At 34.2% G+C, this 18051-nt stretch overlaps 1 protein-coding gene across 1 annotated transcript; it reads right to left on the bottom strand.

Moving 5' to 3' along the window:
- Positions 1 to 5431: 5431 nt before the first annotated feature.
- Positions 5432 to 13540, bottom strand: LOC106667243 (G2/mitotic-specific cyclin-B2-like). Its single transcript, XM_014395083.1, has 8 exons — positions 13379 to 13540; positions 10926 to 11182; positions 8957 to 9167; positions 8592 to 8750; positions 7617 to 7856; positions 7432 to 7550; positions 7172 to 7316; positions 5432 to 5699 (listed from the first exon to the last, which is right to left on the bottom strand). The coding sequence occupies exons 1-8, from the start codon at positions 13409 to 13411 to the stop codon at positions 5583 to 5585; spliced, it is 1281 nt and encodes a 426-aa protein (XP_014250569.1). The 5' UTR covers positions 13412 to 13540; the 3' UTR covers positions 5432 to 5582.
- Between the last annotated feature and the right edge of the window lie 4511 nt (positions 13541 to 18051).

The raw sequence follows: 18051 nt of genomic DNA on the forward strand, positions 1-18051 counted from the left end.
TATGTATTTCTATTATATAACTTTTTTATTTCTAGGTTTCAAACAGTTTTTTTTTAAATATTTTAATCAGGAGAACAACTGTATCATAATGCCACTCCTGTTTATTTATATACCTCTTGAACATCCTCTTCAAATTCATCCTCTTATCATTGATAGGAATTGCCTTTTTGACTTGTAGGCAGTGTTCAAGTTTTCTTCTCAATAATTTTTCCCTTTCTTGGTCACGCCTTGTCTTTTATTTATTTATTTTTCTTTTTTTCTTTAAGCCTCCTTAAATCTGAACAATTCAGAAGTACAGCTTGGCCCCACAGCTGCAGGTGCAGTGGCCGAGGCCTTGTAACCCCACAGATCTCTCACAGGCTGGGTGCAGGGCTTATCGAGGAGAGGTCGGTGTTTGGTTACCGTTGACACCTCCTTCAAGCTCAATGGAGGATCCAAGGAGTTTTGGCCTAGCATAGAGAAAACACCTAGGGAATGAAATTATAGCAGCAACAGTCAATGACCTAATATTTCTGAGAAGAAGGACCGAGTCGATTGCACTGAACTAGAGAACATGGAAGGTTCAATAAGCTTGAAGGCTGCAGTGCCTGGGGAGCACAAACCCCGCTTTCTCTAGTATCCTCATCACCAGATTCTGAGGAGGCACCCCTCAATCCATCCCAAGACCAACCAGTAATGTTCACCAACCCTTCCAGATGAGCTGCTCAAAGTGACAGCAGAAGTCCCTGAAGGGAACCACATTCCAAGAAGTATGATTTGGGGCGCCCTCTCTTATTTAAAGACAGGACACACTCGGCAGGACTCATTTGAATTGATATCATTAACAGTCATCTCTTTTGGTTTCACTCAGGTTCCAAATAGTTAATTTTTCTGAACCTTTTAAAATCCCAGTTACTTCAGGAGTCCCTCAGGGAGCTCACTTACAGCCTCTTTTGTTTTGTTCATAAACTACATTTACACCGTGCTTTAAGTTTTTTCTCACTTTGCGGAAGATCTAAATATTTTTAAAACTATTTCTTTGTATTCTGATCATTTAATTCTCCAAAATAATTTAAATTATCTTCAATAATGATATAAATCTTAATACTTCAAATTTTTTCTGTATCCAGTTCTCAGCAAGAAATAATTTTATTAGACTGCATACTGAGTACTTAATTTTGGGACCTCCATTTTGTCATCTGCAAACTCCATAACAGGGGTGATATTACTCCATCCTGTGAACATCCTTTTGTTTTACTTACTTTGGTGGCATCATCTTCTTTCTACCTGAATATCAGCTTTCCTGGTTTAAAACAGTTCCTCAGTTCTTCAGTATATGGTGCAGTCTTCTTGAGAGAAGCCTTTATGTAATGCTGTTCAGGGCAGATCAAGGAGAAAAAAAATTAGAAAGGGAAATATTTTATTCAACTACATGTATGATGAGAAGTACTTAAATTTTATTTCAGTTACATTGGAAGGTTGAGGCCTAAGTTAAAATGCCAGGCTTGTAGTTGAATGTTGAAAAAAAATTGAAACTAAAAGAAAATAAAGAAAAACTGAACTTGAAGAAATTAAAATGAAAGGATACTTTGTGGTTGTCCCTAAATAAGTAAATGATAAGAGTTTGGAGGGTAAAAGAAAGGAAACAAATTTGATGGTTGAGACCAAAAGTTGCAGCTCAAGGGAATAAGAAAGAACATCATTTGAGAGGTGAAAAACCAGAACTGTTTGAATACCCCAGGAGGAAGTATATATATATCAGAATGACATAGCACTTATGCCGATGATGTAGCAATTGTGGCTCGGCTTTTTGCTGCATTGAAAGAAGTATTCATGTAACTGGAGGATGGAGCCCATTTCACCTAAAAATTACTGAAAAAACCCTCAAGTACATGGTGGCCACAATGCAAGGTAATATATTTAGGGAATGTAAGGTGAATGAATACTAGTTCGAAGCTGCTTTTAAGTATCTTTGAGTTGTCCTCACCTCAAAAAATAATGTAGAACATGATATAAGCAGTAGTTTTGCAGCCAGAAATAGATGCATGGGAGCACCAAGAAAAACATTCCAAAATAAATATCTATTCAGAACAGCCAAAATCAATTAATAGGATGATTCTGGGGCCACCACATACCACATCAGAAATGTGGACACTCGCTATAGCAGAAGAAAAAAAAGTAAATTACAGAGATTAAAAGGTGCTGTGTAATTTTTGGTGGTGGAAAATGGCATTTATTGGGCCTGTAAGAATGCAGAACTGGAGGAGTTGTATAAGAATATATTCCAGTTTTTTTAAAGGATGTTTAGGCAAATCCAGACTTGTATTGAGTTGATCTAAATCTAACCCTACTTAACTTAACCTGTCCCTAACTGACTTTCTCAATGTCTCATGACTTCTATATTACTCATGTGCTAAGTCAACATGGGAAAAATAAAGCTTATCTGCATAAAATGAACACCCTACATGATCCTACTGACGTGATAGTTCACATCAAACTTGGGACCACATTTTGCTTCACATGCTATTTCATTGCTCTAACTTTGAGAAGCAAAGCTTCTGCCTAGTCTGTACTTGTGGTACAAGTGTCAATTATCCAGGTAGTAATAAAAATAAAAAGTCATTAGGGAAATTAATAAAGGGAAGGGAAAATTTATTTATAATAGGTCACTAGTGACCTTTTGGTCCTGGAGGTTAATATAAGAAGCAGTTGTCAAATATAAAAACAGTGTATAATAATTTAAAATGTTTTAATTAAAAATAGAACTTTTAATGATTTTTTTTTTCAGGTTTTGGCATGTGAAATCTTCGTCATTCTGGATATCCATGTACTAAAAATGAGCCGGTTTTCCATTATATCAAACAACCTTGGATAATTAATAATTTTGGAGGATAAACAGATTGAAATGAAGTTCTAAGGCAAATATAGTCATTCATAAACATCATTCATATATTAAAAAGTTCTTGAATTTTTTTAGCAGTCATTACTAACTCATTTTGGTATATCTTTCTTTTCCCGTTTAAAAATAATCACTATCTCAATAGTAATTTTTAAAGTAGTATCTATTGTGGTACTTGATGTAAAGACTTGTGATACAAAGTTTAAACTGGTCTAACAATAAATTTAAACAATAACACTAAATAGGATTAGTTATAATTGCTTTAGTGAGAGAAGGATCTAAAAAAGGATATAGTAATGGTAAATTTTGGGTTTCAAATAAATTGGGCACATCCATTTAACATTTTCCATACAAATCTTCACAACAATAAACTGCCAGTATTAAATTTATTTTTATTTTTAGATGGACAATCCTGCTTTTAATGACAATGTTGAATTGGAAGAGGTAGCTAAGACGAATTTAAGTAACAACGGATCCAAAGAAGAAGTACCTCCTGAGGTGAGTTCACAAAGTATGGGAGAGAAAGTTCAAGAACAGACCGTTACAAATATTGAAGAGAACACAAACAAAAATGAATTTGACCCTATCCTTAAATTACGTTTAAGTCTATTTGTCGGCTCAATAATATTGGGTCTACTTTGGATAGTTGTTCATTTCACTTTTATACAAGATTATTCTAATAATGGAATGGATATGTAAACAAAATATAAAAATGAAAATACTTGTGAGTGACTTACCCAATATGTTAACCAAATTGAAAACCTTTCACCTGTTGATTGGTAAATTTAAAGTTATTGTATTAATAGGTTAAACATAAAATGTCTTACAATTGTTATTGAATTTCTATTTTTTCACAATTTATGTATAAATATAATAAAGGATATATTTTAAAATAAAATTTAAGCGCTAATGTCTTCTTGTCGATATTTCTAAATCCACCAATTTTCTTTTCCAACCCTACATGACCAACTCACAACTTTAAGAATCCTTACAGAATCTCCAAACTTTGTTATGTATATCTGTCCCCTTAACCGTTTTACTCCTTCTAATGTCAAATACAAAATTAAAAATCTACCTCTCCAGAAAGCTCCTGGATTTGACTTCATTAATCTTCAATCCTAGATAAACTCCCAATAAAAGCCATACTCTCCTAACCACCCTCTATGAATGCAACTCTACCCAAAAGGCCCAGCTATTGTCCCATTAGTATATTGCCAAATCTAGATCAACTCCTTTGTAAGTAAATACTCCACATTCTCAAATCTTCTAATATCAATCACACTGCAGTATACTCAGTATATACTGCTGATACCCCTTCCCATCCTGACATTATCCTAATATGCACAGCCATTATATCCTTCAACTCCACATTATAGCTCACTAGACCCTTCAGGCACACCAATATTACACTGGTAAATTAACACCATAAAATAATTCAAGTCAAACAATGCAAGTCATTATGAATATGTTGATTTTTTAACTTTGGTACAAAACTTGCAGTTATTGTTGCGCTAAAATTAGTATGCAATAAACCTGAAACTTGTGGTAACGTAATACATCCAATGGTGCCCCTCACAAAGTTATTATTTATTTATTAAAGACTATTATTTTTTTTTTTTAAATTATTATTATTGGCCTTATGATCTTGCATATTAGCCATAGTACGAATTCTTGTGTGTTCAAATTGGGGGTTATCGGGAAAAAAGGGCCAGAGGCGACGGTGGGAATCGAACCCACGACCGCAGCGTGAGTCTCTCATGCTAACCACTCGGTTACCGCGGTCCCCCTATTATTATTTTCAATACAGCTTATCACATACATACAAGCTGTCCGTAACTACAAGCAAGAACTATACTGAAAAACTTATCGCACTTGCATATTTACTACGCTTCATAGAAAAGCATTAAGTCATGGATAACCTGTCCCTAGTTCTAACTTTACCTAGCCTAACCTTTCCCTACTTCTAACCTTATCTAGCCTAACTTTTCTCTAATTCTGACTCTACCTAACGTAACCTGTTCCTAATTCTAACTCTACCTAACCTAACCTGTTCCTAATTCAACTCTACCTAACCTAACCTGTTCCTAATTCTAACTCTACCTAACCTAACCTGTTCCTAATTCTAACTCTACCTAGCCTAACCTGTCCCTACTCCTAACTCTATCTAGCCTAACCTTTCCCTAATTCTGACTGTACCTAGCCTAACCTGTCCCTAATTCTAACTCTACCTAGCCTAACCCGTCCCTAATTTTATTTCTACCTAGCCTAACCCGTCCCTAACTCTAACTCAATTCATTGCATGACCATGTATCCAACAAAAAAACATTCATCTTAAAACTTTATAACCTATTAATATCCATCTAACTATTGGCTTGTATTAATACCTAATACTGAATTGAATTAATTCAGGGTTGCTGGGTTGGCCTGTCAGATGCATTTTGCCAGATTTAGTGTGAAATATTTGACATCCTTAAAAAACATCACTGAAATCAGTTCAGTGTATACAAGGAAAGGCGAAAGGAATTTCAATTAATCATATAGAAAAAACATGTATTTACAAATAAAATAATATATTTATATGATAATTTACACAACTGATACATAGTGGCTATTAATAACACATTTGAAAAGAGCTTTTATCAAAACAACAAAAATTAGTTTTTGTCAACATTAGAATTAAGATTCATCTGAAGTACTGAAACAGTTAAGAGGATGTAAATTTACCATTGATTAATTTATCCAAAAGTCCTGAATTCGGCTGAACATGAGGAGATAAACTGACTTTGTGGAATATACTCGAGGAGAATTTATTGTGAACAGCCTGTAAAAACAAATATAAATTATTGGAGAACCTGTGAGATTTATATTTTTCAATATCCATATTACTGAGAAAAAATATTGGTACAAATAATGGTTATAACTGGAAACAGTTCATCTGACAATAGTTAAATGATTGTAAGATATACTGATGACTATAATTGTAACATTATTAGCATCTTTAGTGTTCTTTAAAAACAGATGCTAAATTAAATTAAAAATAAAAATTTGCTCTACTTTAAGCAAGTCCCCTCTATAAACAGGCATTGAAGTGGGTTCTTTGCTTTTTGTTCATTTTATTTCTGCCAAAAATAGCCCACTCATCCTGACCAGAAATTAGCAGCAGAATGATTATTCAGTGCTTTCCTTCTAAAGCTACTCTGATATTCTAGTTGACGTTGATCGACCTACGTAGTTAAAACTGATGTTGTATTGGATCTTCTTGAGGTCATTTTACAGGTGAATAAAGAACATCACTAATTAGGTTTCACCAAGCTTTCGGCGAATGTTCCGCCATCTTCAGGGCCTAATTTATTAAAAACAAAATTTACATGAACAGAGTTACATAACCCATCTTATATAAATACATTACAAAATACAATTATGTACTTAACCCAGTTGTTAGGAAAATTAAATTTATTGCACATGTTTGTTGTTTTTTTGAAGTGAAGGTGAAAATGAATCTATATACTAAAACCAAAAACAGTCTTGCTTTAAAGTCTAGTGACACTCATCGGTCCATCCTTTGGTTTCATTTTTTTCAGTGTTAACTTATGAATTTAATTTTCCTAACAACTTGGTTAAGTACGTTTAAATTTTGTTTTTAATAAATTAGGCCCTGAAGATGGCAGAACATTCGCTGAAAGCTTGGTGAAACCCAATTAGTGATGTTCTTTATTAACCTGTAAAATGACCTCAAGAAGATCCAATACATCAGTCTACTCTGATATATTTCACTTCACTTAGAACTGATCTGGTTTTCCTAAAAGAACTCTGCACCAAGTTCACCGCATTGTCCATTGTTTATTTTAAGGCCTTATGGTATACAATTATTTATCATGTTCTCATTTTCTCTTCCAGTTTAAGGTGTTATTTGTTGATCAGTTTGCTGTTTTCTTTGTGGAAAGACTGGATTTCAGTTCTTAGCCCTTGAACATCATCTTTTGTTGAAAAGGTTTCCATTTTTGGATCTCTCTCTTTCTCTCAAATATCTTCACTACATCCAGTTGTGGTTACAATTAGCTAATTTTTGTCTTATGAGGCCTTGATATTGTCACTAATTCCTGTTTATTTAACATCATAGTCGGACTTTTTATCCTATTTTGCCTGGTGGACACCCTGTTTCATTTTTTTTATAAAGCTGAAAAGAACTTCACAGAATTTACATTCTGCATTTTTACTCTTACCATTTAACATATTCTTAAATAAAATTTTAAAAACTCATAATAAATTTAAAAATATTGCCATAATTTTTACCTTCAATTTTGATAAGGATGCTTGTTTTATGCATAAAGCCATTCTGGGAAGGATTTCTTCAATATCACTTAGGGCATAACCAGAATAATAAGCGATGGTCGGGTTCCAAATAGCATTTGGTGCTACATCATCAGACAGAGAAATTCTAACAAAAACAATTAATCATGGTAATATATTTTATTAATAAAGGATCAGTTCATCTAGAATCATTTTTTTTAAATTCTTTTACAATTACACAATATATTGTTTATTGTATGTACCTCCTTCCAATGTGTAAAGCTGCAGCAGCAATAAGTGAAGGTCTTTCGCAAGCAAATTTGTAATCTAATAAGGCCAATTCTATAAAATATTTAGCAAAAGAATGCTGCATGGGTTCTGCCTAAAACACAAAGCATATTGTTACTGTTTCCAAGAAATGAATGAATTGATAAAACAAATTTTTTACAGATATCGTTCTACTATATCGCCTTAAAAATATAATCGGAACTGGTTTGCCAAGGTTAAATTCCAAACATTTCAATATTTTACACTCCATCTCCAAAATTTCTCCACGAAGAAATGCGGAGTTGGACATATAGACAAAGTCTTCAATTTCAGGAGGATAAGTCTCTTCATATTTACAAGCAATGAATAAGCATCCTATTCCAACTAATTGCAAATTATCTCCTGTCACATCAGTTGCTTCCTATAAAATAAAAATGAACAATATTACAATCAAATCTACATTACAAATATAATTTAATTATTGCAACGAGGTTAAAATAACTTGAATAAATTGTTTAACCTCCATGAGGGGTTGCGCATTTTTCTCCACACATCGCAGTATTTCTTTAAATATATAAAATCTATACCAATCAGTGATGATACTCTTGCGGTTATCAAACAATTAGTTAAGAAATACAGTAAAAACCTCCATTATCTGGGGTAACGATAGAGAGGGGGGTCCATGGAAAATTGAAAAACCCGGAATAATGAATTTATTTTATAATGCATTAATTTAAAGTTGAATTAAGAGGACATGTGTAGATACATTACTTTTAGTAATATGTATCTAACGGAAAAAAAATTTTTTTTTTTCAAAAGCTCAAATTAAAAAAAAAACAGTCTTCACAATAACATTGCAAAACCATAGCAAAGGCCTATGACATCAGTTTTATCCCAAAAAATACCCCTAACACCCTACAACAAGCAGGGGTTTTCTAGAAGAGGTGCAACGTTCTGTAATAATGTCCATCTATGAGGAAGGGTTCAGTACGTCATTCCAGAATAACGTAAATTTATTACATAACAATTCAGTGGAACAAAACTTGCAGTTTGTCCAGGGGGTAAACCCCAAGCTGAATCAGCCCACAAAATTTAATAAGTCATTTCATAATGAAACATATATAGTTTTGATATAAATTTATTCATTCTGACTTACCTGTAGGTATCTGTCTAAAATTGATACAGCCATTTGAAACGTTTCTTGAATTAAATTAAATTCCACTTGTACATCCACAAGCCAATCGATTAAAGTAGCACGCATATGACCGGTTATTTTCAAATGGCTTAAATGCTTTGGCCGAACAGCATATTTTTTCTAAAACAATTATACATGTCTTTTTCAGACTATGATGCTAGGTCATAGGCTACAAGTTTATAGATTAAAGTGACAACATAAAATCATCAGCCATTGCTGATAATTTTTTCAAGTGCAATATAAAATATAATGTATTTACAATTAAAATATACAAGAATTACATATAAAATACTAAAAATAGCAAAAAATTTAGAATTTGTACAAACCTCAATAGATTTCAAATATTCAAAGATATCAAAAACATAGGAACTCAATAAAAATAGGTTATCAGCATCTTGTTCATCAATGTTTTCAACACCAGCAGGAATATCATGGGTTTGAATTTTCTTTTCTGTTTCCAAATCTGTAGTTTTAAGCCAGTCCTTTCGAAGATTTAGTACCTTCAGATGGATATCGGAAGGTTTAACTCCAGCACATCTAAGATACATTATTAATAACATTTATTTAGATTAATTTATTTAGCCTTGACAAATTTATTTAGCACATGGTAAGGATTAGTCAAACCTAGAACTTTTAATGTTAGATTAAACCATTTTAGGATAAAAATAAAGTTAATAAGATTCATCAATTAGTTTAAAATTACTGGTATTAGGATTAGAATGCAGTCAAATTTCCATCGAGTGGACAGTACTCAGGAACGGGATTTGTCTGTTTATAGAGTCCAAATATAGAAAAATTATGTACATAATGTTAAATTAAAACAAAAAATGAACTGACTTCGAATAAATGTACATGTTTACACCAATTTTATCTTTTCACGCGGATTTGTATGACCTTTTATATGACAGAATGAATTTTTTTCACTGTCATCTCCGAGTCAGTTAGTCAAAATTGCAAACTGAGAACTGGCTAAATGAACTTGGAACTGATTGGAAAGATTAAAAACTAAAAAATAAGAATGATCAACAATGTGGTCGAAGTAGAATAAAAAATGTTTCTTACTATAAATTTCCTTTTCTTTATATAAATTTCCTAATATGGCTGAGAATAAATATTAACAGATGTTTTCTTGGCTGGGCATAAAATATTTGTGAGACCATTTTCGCATTATGCGCAGGGTTGCAGTTTGCATGGATTGGGTTAGGTTAGGTTAGGTAGGATTAGAGTTTTTTTAATGGTCTTATGATGTTGCATATTAGCCAAGGAGATGTGTATATACGCGTATTTTTTGGAGGAAAGGGATGCATTAAAAAAAAGACAGGTCAGGGGTGGCAGTGGGAATCGAAACCACGACTGCGAGGTCTATCATAATTACCACTCATCTACACTACCACAGTCCCCTAGGGTTAGACTAAGAAATGTCAAGTTAGGTTAGGTTAAGTGGGGTTAGGGTTATGTTACAAATCCATGGTTTTTCCATGAAGCTGAGAAAATAAAAAGCGTGAAGTGCGAGTTTTATTTATGAACATGCCTAGTCCTTTTTTTCTCTCTGGCTCTCTCCTGTGGGCATTTTTTTAAATTCATTTTGTTTGCCTTATTTATTTAAAAAATAAGGTTTATTCTAACCTAGAACATTAGAATAAGCTCTTGTAAGAATAATTAGATTTATCTATCAATTAGTCTAAAATCATTCCTGTAAAGGTTTAATATACAGCTGAACTTCCCCCCTAAGCGGACACCACTCAATAATGCAATTTTGTCCACTTATTATAAGGGTCCAAATATAGAAAAATTAAGTACATAAAGTTAAAAATAAAAATTAATTGAAATCAAATGAATGCATATGTGTACCAATCTTTTCTCATGGACATATATGACTTGGAACTTTTATCTGACAGAAATTTTTTTCACACTCATCTCCGAATCAGTCTTACAATCATAAGACTAACTGAACTGAAAACTAACCCTGGAAAGCGACAAACGTGTTTGAGAGGGTTGAGTATTCTCAAAATATTACTTGTTGTAACACATAAGCATCAACTGTCATTGATGGAATCCAAGTTTTTTTTTTTTTTTTTTTCTGCAGCCTGCTTATAAGACTTTCACTGAAAAATCTGTAAATATTGTGTCCATGTCCAGTTATTAGAAGAACTTTTCTTCAGTGAATGGAATGTCAGGGAAAATAAAATCGTACGGTCAAGAAGGTTGTCCGGGTTATGAGAAGTGTCCGTTAGAGGAAGTTTAACTATATTAGTAATAGGCTTAAACCTCCTAAAAAATAAAAGAATACTTTACCCAGTGACCGTTTTGCAGATTTCATTTCCTTTGACGGCTCTTTCTTTGGCTACATTTTCTTTTGGCTTATCTTTAAGTGTAGTTAAATCTTTGAAACTCTGCACACATTTATCTATCGGTGCAACCAAATTTTCCTTTTTAGCAACATGTTTTGTAGTAACAGTGTTACCGATTTCTCCAAGGGCAGCTCTTTGTGTAAGAACCTTTCGGAATATTTTACCTTTAGCAGGTAAAATAGTATTTTCATTGTCATTTGTCTAAAAATGATAAATATATAAATGCATAGAAGAAAAAACTTTGATTGTACAGAAATATTAAAGTTGACAAAAATGTATAAAATACAATTTTAGAAATACAAAATGCTAAAGGTTTTGTAAATTTCAGCAGCGGTTCTTTAAATAAGCATGAGTTCGACATCCATAATATTTGCTCCATGAATTTGTAGTACAAGTTCTGAGGATTTACAAACAGACTAACTGTTTTAAAATAAAATACTATTTTACTGTGTTTTTTATAAATATCATTTATCAAAGAATTTTTAGTATGATGTCAGCTTAATTTCAGACAGCCACTGTATAAAATTGAACTACTAATTACAATCAGTTTTATAGATAAAAAATTTAAATTAATAAGGCAAAACTGCATCTTAAATGCATAGATTTACTTATACAACATACTGTTCCAATTTATAGGATATTTTTTTATTAAAAATAAATGTCTTATAAACAGAGGGTATTAAAACAAAAAATAATCACAATAGGCCCCTTTCTCCTACAGTTGAAAGGATATAGCAAAGTTTTCTCCAAGAACAAGTGGAAGATCAAAAAGGTCACATGGGTGAAGAATTTTATAAAAATATTTAATTCAAAAATAGGGAACATTTTTTTCTATATTACCAGTTTGATACTCCAGATTTGAGCTCCCCAGCACAAGACTTTGATTTGTTATTAAACGGAATTTTAAAATTATTTTAGTTAATACAGACAGACAAAATCTATCATCTATCTACTTTTTTGTATTCCTTGTATTGCATGGTCGTTACCAATCATTTTCATCTGCCTATCCTCGCTTGGATGATTTGGGTTTCAGTGTTTCACTATTTTCAATAGTTAATTTGTGTGTAATTTTGTCAATTCTGCCCTTTTATAAGTTTGTAAAATTTCAGATAGGGGTGGCTACTACAATATTTCATTGTATTTAAATAATGTATGAAGTGACTTTGCTTTATTTTCAGCATTCCGAAGGCAGTAGGGTAAAATTCTAATATTTTAGCGACACTTCAATTCCACAAGGCACATTTTTGTTTTTGTAACTATTTTGTTTATTAAAAAAAAAAGTACTCCATAATCATGTATGTTTTCTTTTAATTACATCAATAAAGTCAGTGTAAATAATTGATTTATTCAGGTCAAATGTTAATTATATACTAACGTATTAAAAAATACATTTTAATTGAAGTTAACACTAACATAATCAAAACAGCATCCCCACTCCAATCACCAAATAAAATCCAAACGAAGTGGCCACTACATTACATTGTATTTAAATAATTTGTAAAATGATTGTGGTAATGCTAATGATAAAATTCTAATACCTTAAGCAACAAACTTCAAGGCTTATTTTTGAGAGAGAGAAGGAGAGAGGGAGAGGGAGAGGGAGAGGGAGAGAGAGAGAGNGAGAGAGAGAGAGAGATAGAGAGCGAGCCACAAAAAGTATTCTGAGTACTCTCAATTAACTGTTTTTATAAATTAACGATGTTTTCTTTTAATTGTAGTAATACACTGGGAGAAAATATCTGGTTTTTCAGACCAAACGTCTACCAAATGGTCTACTTATTAAATAATACATTTAAAAAAAAAAGTGCGAATTGAACTTAACACTAAAAAATCAATACTGCTTCCCCACTCCAACCACCAAATAAAATCCTACTGGTGGTTACTACAGTACTTCATTCCATTTAAATTATGGGTAAAATGATTTTATTTAATCTTGATCGCATTGTTTTCGTTAAATTTCATCAAGACTCGATTGATGAAGAGACTGGCAAAGCTGATATTAAAATTTGAAAACGGGTTAAGTCTATTAAAAACGGGAATCAATTTGGACCCTGTTTGGAAAATGTGGATGATTCCCACCGAAAACGAAACCGACCAAGTCGAAATTTCGGCTGTCGAATATTTAAATAAAGAACTTTGCACGTATCGCGTACTTATTTATTTATTTGACGTAAATCCCTTCGAACGTCTTTTTTTGTTTCCTTCGGGCTGCGATTTTTCATCTGTTTCGAGCCGAATCGAATGAAATGAAAGATCAACAGTTGTCAGGAAAGAACAGGCCTGTTTTTGAATTACAATCTCAAACTGTAGAAAAATAAAATAAAAAAAATCAGGGATCAATTTTCTGCCGGGTTCCGTTGAGACGGGAGCCAACATAAAATCAAATCCAAAACTTACGGCACGATGAGTGCGTACGCCAGAAGTAGCCATTTCACTCCGGAGTCGACTTAAATTGTAATTAAATTTCAAGTTGAAATTGTAAACCGGCGTGTTTCGTGGTAAGGTCGAGTCCGTGGTCCACACTGTCTGCTCGCTGGAACCGGTTCAAGTTAAATCCCCCCGTAACGGACTTTTAAACGGCTTCCGACAATCAAACTCACATCGCTCCCTATCGATTCATTACCTTCAATCGATACATTTTTCACGATAAAAACAACTTTTTTTTTAAATATTCCCTTATTTGATTCCCCTTAGAAATACAAGAAACATTTTTATAAACAATTTAAATTTGCGAGATCCGCTTTTAAAAAGATTGGACAAGCTTTTGGTCGAGAGGATCGGGTCTCTCGGACGTGACTCTCGATCACTACACAGACACGATGCAAGTCCGTCCACCTCCCGCTCAAAATTAAACCGTATTTCAACCCCAAAAATGCATATTTTACGTTTTATCTTGACTAGTTAGATTAGAAGTTAAGTCAAACTGTCTCTTTTCAAACTATGGTAACTAAGGGGGCCCGAGGCGAATTTCGAGAAAAAAATAATAAAATAATTATAAAATAATAAATAAAATAATTACAAAATTAAACGTAATAAAATTTTAAAAAAATATTAAAAAAATATAAAAAACAGAACCATGAGCACTGAAAACGAAAGTTTTTTTATTTTTATTTATTCATTCTACGTTTAGTGTTGCACACGTAAACAAAGCAGGTAAGTATTTTAAGGATTTTGGATAATGGTGATGGTGATGAGAATACTTCGATGCTGGGTTATTGCTCCCCAGGCACTGCAGGCCTTCTGGCTTTGTTCCTTCTTAGTTCCCTACTTCAGTTTTTCCTCTTACTAGTACCTCTAGTGAGAGGGATTTTATTTACCACATGCTCCATATGATACATGTAGATGGCATTGTAGATAGCATTGCACGTAGATGGCTTAAATTAACATTATTATATCTTGAATATTTTTAATTAAATCAAATTTGAGTGTTTTAATAAACGAAATTTTTTTTTTGAAATGTATTAATTAATTCTAAAAATATTGGTGGCCATTATCCTCCTTGGAATACTATTGCACGTACCAAATCGGGTCGTCCTTGTCAAACTTGGTGATTCCCAATTTTGGGCTCCGCCCCATGAGAGTCATCCGCGACGATCTTGGGCCTTTTTTGGTGCCTTTTATTTTTTCCGTGACCAGACAATTGACCAGAGAAATCTCTGTGATTTTGTTTGAGCGTTTGATCCCTATTCTTAGGCGTTGTGATATTGTTGGATAAATTTTTTTAGTGTGACTTCCGTTGTCGGTGTTCGCCACATTTCATGCATTCCAGTTGAAGTTTCACTCGTTGTTCTTAGTACATGCGATATCGGTGTCAGGTTAAAAGCTTCTGTTAGGTCCTCGCTTCTCGCTGCTTCTTTTTCATTTCGGTTCGCTTCTTCATTCCCCTGTATGTCGATGTGCGCTTTAATCCAGTTTATTGAGATTTTCCAACATTTTCTTTCCAAATCGATTAACATTTTCCAAATGCATTGGACTGTCATTGTCATGCGTTTTCGGGACTTTAACAAGTCAATAGAGGTCCGGCTGTCTGGGCTGATAAGCACGGAACCCTCCGCACCGTTAGCTCTTCCTTGAATCCATTTAAAAGCCTGTTCTATTGCCTGCTTAATCGAAGGCTCCTTGTACATCCATTTCTATCAGCAAAACTCTTTTATTTGTACGTAGTTTTGAGTCTCTAGTTCTTCTTCTCAAAAGTATTAGGTCATTGACTGTCGCTGCTACAATTTCATTACCTAGGTTTTTTCTGGCTAGGTTATCCCGTTGCTTGCAGTCGAAGATCCATTTAAAATCGCCAGGGTGGCTGTTGCTTCCTCCTCCTTACTTAATCTGCAAACGGGATCATCGTTATATACGCCCGTGTTATGTACATGTTTTCTCAGATGCCAATAGCCGGCTAGTAGTTAGATCACTCCTTTAATATGCAACTACAGCAGTAAGTTTGCCAGACTTGGTGAGGGTTGCTTTAACTTAAATTTACTGTTTCTAGCGCCCCTAGAGTTTATCCACTTCTCTTTTTGTTTTATTTGGATCCATTCTGTGATGGAGGCTTCTGTTTGTTTTGTTATCCCAAGTATAGGTTAGGGGCATATGGTCCTGCAGACCTCTGACCAGTGCATCTGCTTTTTCGTTACCAAAAATGCCTTTGTGCCCTGGCAACCAAGATATCCTGTTGTGTATCACCAGGTTTTGGAAATTTGATGTGATTTTTTTTACACGCTTCTTTCAAGATTTTCTAGGGCACAAGCATTGATGGCATGTATTTCTGCTTGAAAGGCCGAAGTGAACTTCCCTAATGAGTTTGATTGCTCATGTTTTGGGCTTGTACAGAAAACACCCGATCCCGTTCCTTCGTTTGTTTTGGAGCCATCTTATACCATATCATTGCTGATGCTCTCCTAACTTCTTCCTCTCCTTTATAGTCTGTTGAAAGAATGTTTCCGGGATCATGCAGTCAATCCCCATTTTCAAGAATGGTGTCTGATTTTATTAATTATTGTTGTGAATCCGATTTGTTTCGTTCCCACACAACTTGTTTGTTTTTGGAGCCTAAATGAGCTTTTCTAGCTTCTCCTTTTATGTATGTTTCCAGTGGAGGTAGGTTTAGCAGAGTTTCTAGTGCACTTTTAGGTGTTGTTCTCATTGCCCCTGTGATACATGGTTTGCTGATCTTTGTGTGCTGTCTAGCGATTGAGTAGCTAGTTTTTGTTGAGCTTTGGCCCACCAGATCCATATATTATTTTGGGTCTTATTACTGCCGCGTAGCCAATGGGCCAATGGGCCATTGGGCCATTTTCGGTTTTAATCCCCAAGATTTGCCTAGGGTTCTTTTTACTTGCCAATAGTCCGCTTGGTCAACGTGGAATAAGGTTACCTATTTACTGCATCCATATTGGAAATGGCATACAGTCGCATCGTATGTATACCGATGAGGACTTGCTTATTGCTGCTGTAGCGGTAATAAGGGTTGACCGAGCGAATCATAAACCACAGAATCGACGACCGGGCCGATAATCAGCAAGAGGGACACTACATTCAGAAAAGCCATTCCAGCTCATGAACGTCGTACTGTAACACTGCGGTTCCTAGCAACAGGAAATTCATACCATTCATTGGTGTACATGTTCAAAAGTTCGAAACAAGCTATATCGAGAGTCATCATCCAGAGGCACGTCAATTGGCACGTCCCCATTACATGTGCTTCCTTTGATATGGACCGACACTCGTCGTGTTCCGGTTGGCACTACTTTGACAACTGGCACTAGCCGACAAAAAGTCCACATCACTCTTGGCTTTGCCATTTGCCATAATGAGGGCGCGGCTTTATACTACGCACTTTAAGAGCTGTTTTATCCCCCGTTCTGTGCTTATATCACACCGGTGAGTCCTAGTACGTCAAGGAACTTGATTAGTAGGCCCGGTTTCAGTGGTCGAATCTCTTCTAAGTTACATGGTACGTCCCAAAACACTTCCTCGTGCGCGCAAGTGTAGCACCACAATTTGTTAGTAGGTGATATAACCGTCTTGGGTTAAACAAATCTTCTTCAAATATCTTCTTCCAATTAATTCGTAGTGTCCTGTTACGATTCGCAAATTTTTCCTGCTTCCTTTAAAGAATCTGTTACCTCTTTCATTTCAAACTTTGTTACGAGGTTCTTGTTTTGTTTGTATCCAGTGAATGAGTTCCATTGTACACTAATTTTCTTTTTATCTTCGGTCTGAGGTGTTCATTGATAGTGTGGATTCCTATTCCACAGAAGGGCTCGGGTCCTATCAGTGGTATGGCAGCCCATCTTCTTGCAATCCTTTCCGTTGCTTTCTCCACATATTCTGGTACCAAGCAGAGGTTGACTTTGTTTTGCCTAATTTGTTTAGTTTAGTTTTACAAATCAGCACCATCTTTGAGCTAATGTTGTTCGAACTTAGCGCTTTGATGGCTACTTGGCTGTGTTACATGATAGCTAGGTTATTGTTTTTCTACCCTTTATTCATATTGAATTGAATACCTCTCTCGTTTGCGTAAACCTAAGCTTGAAAGAATCTAAAGAAAAATTAAAATATAACATTAAACAACACGTTTCAAAATATCTCAAGAAGTATGAAAAATATCGATGTCACCAGGCAGTTTGTTAGGTACTGAATCCTGTCTATCGGATTATGATAAGTGCAATTATTTCTGTGATAATGAATGACGAAAGAATTTAAGGAAAGGATTTCTCAAGTTATAGCTGCGAGGAACGTTGATATTAATTTTCTATTAAATCCTGTAATAATTTGTGTAAGAAAATAACGTCGAGTTTATCTCTGCTAGAAGCAAATGTTTTTGGTGGTGTAATCTCGATTCTATTTGCTTCAGAGTTAATTGCTCGACGAAAAAATTCCAGACAATCAGCTTCTTCCTGATCCGACGATTCGAGAGATTACAACGTGTTGAACGTGTTAAAAAGAGGATTCTAATTCTCCTCGACCTTCGCTATCAATCTGCACATCCAATTGGCCAACCGTGACCGTAGAGAATCCAAATTAAAAAATAGAAAAGATTATCTAAATACAGATTTAACATCTATATAGAT

This window comes from Cimex lectularius, unplaced genomic scaffold (assembly GCF_000648675.2).
Source record: "Cimex lectularius strain Harlan isolate CLEC.00 unplaced genomic scaffold, Clec_2.1 scaffold27, whole genome shotgun sequence".
Taxonomy (NCBI): Eukaryota; Metazoa; Arthropoda; class Insecta; order Hemiptera; family Cimicidae; genus Cimex; species Cimex lectularius.

Coding starts and splice junctions, on each gene's coding strand:
- LOC106667243 (XM_014395083.1), bottom strand. CDS start 13,411: ATGGCTACTTCTGGCGTACGCACTCATCGTGCC. Junction 9,168..10,925: donor ATCTGCAAAACGGTCACTGG/GTAAAGTATTCT, acceptor AATGTATCTTAG/ATGTGCTGGAGTTAAACCTT. Junction 8,751..8,956: donor AATATTTGAAATCTATTGAG/GTTTGTACAAAT, acceptor TAATTGTTTTAG/AAAAAATATGCTGTTCGGCC.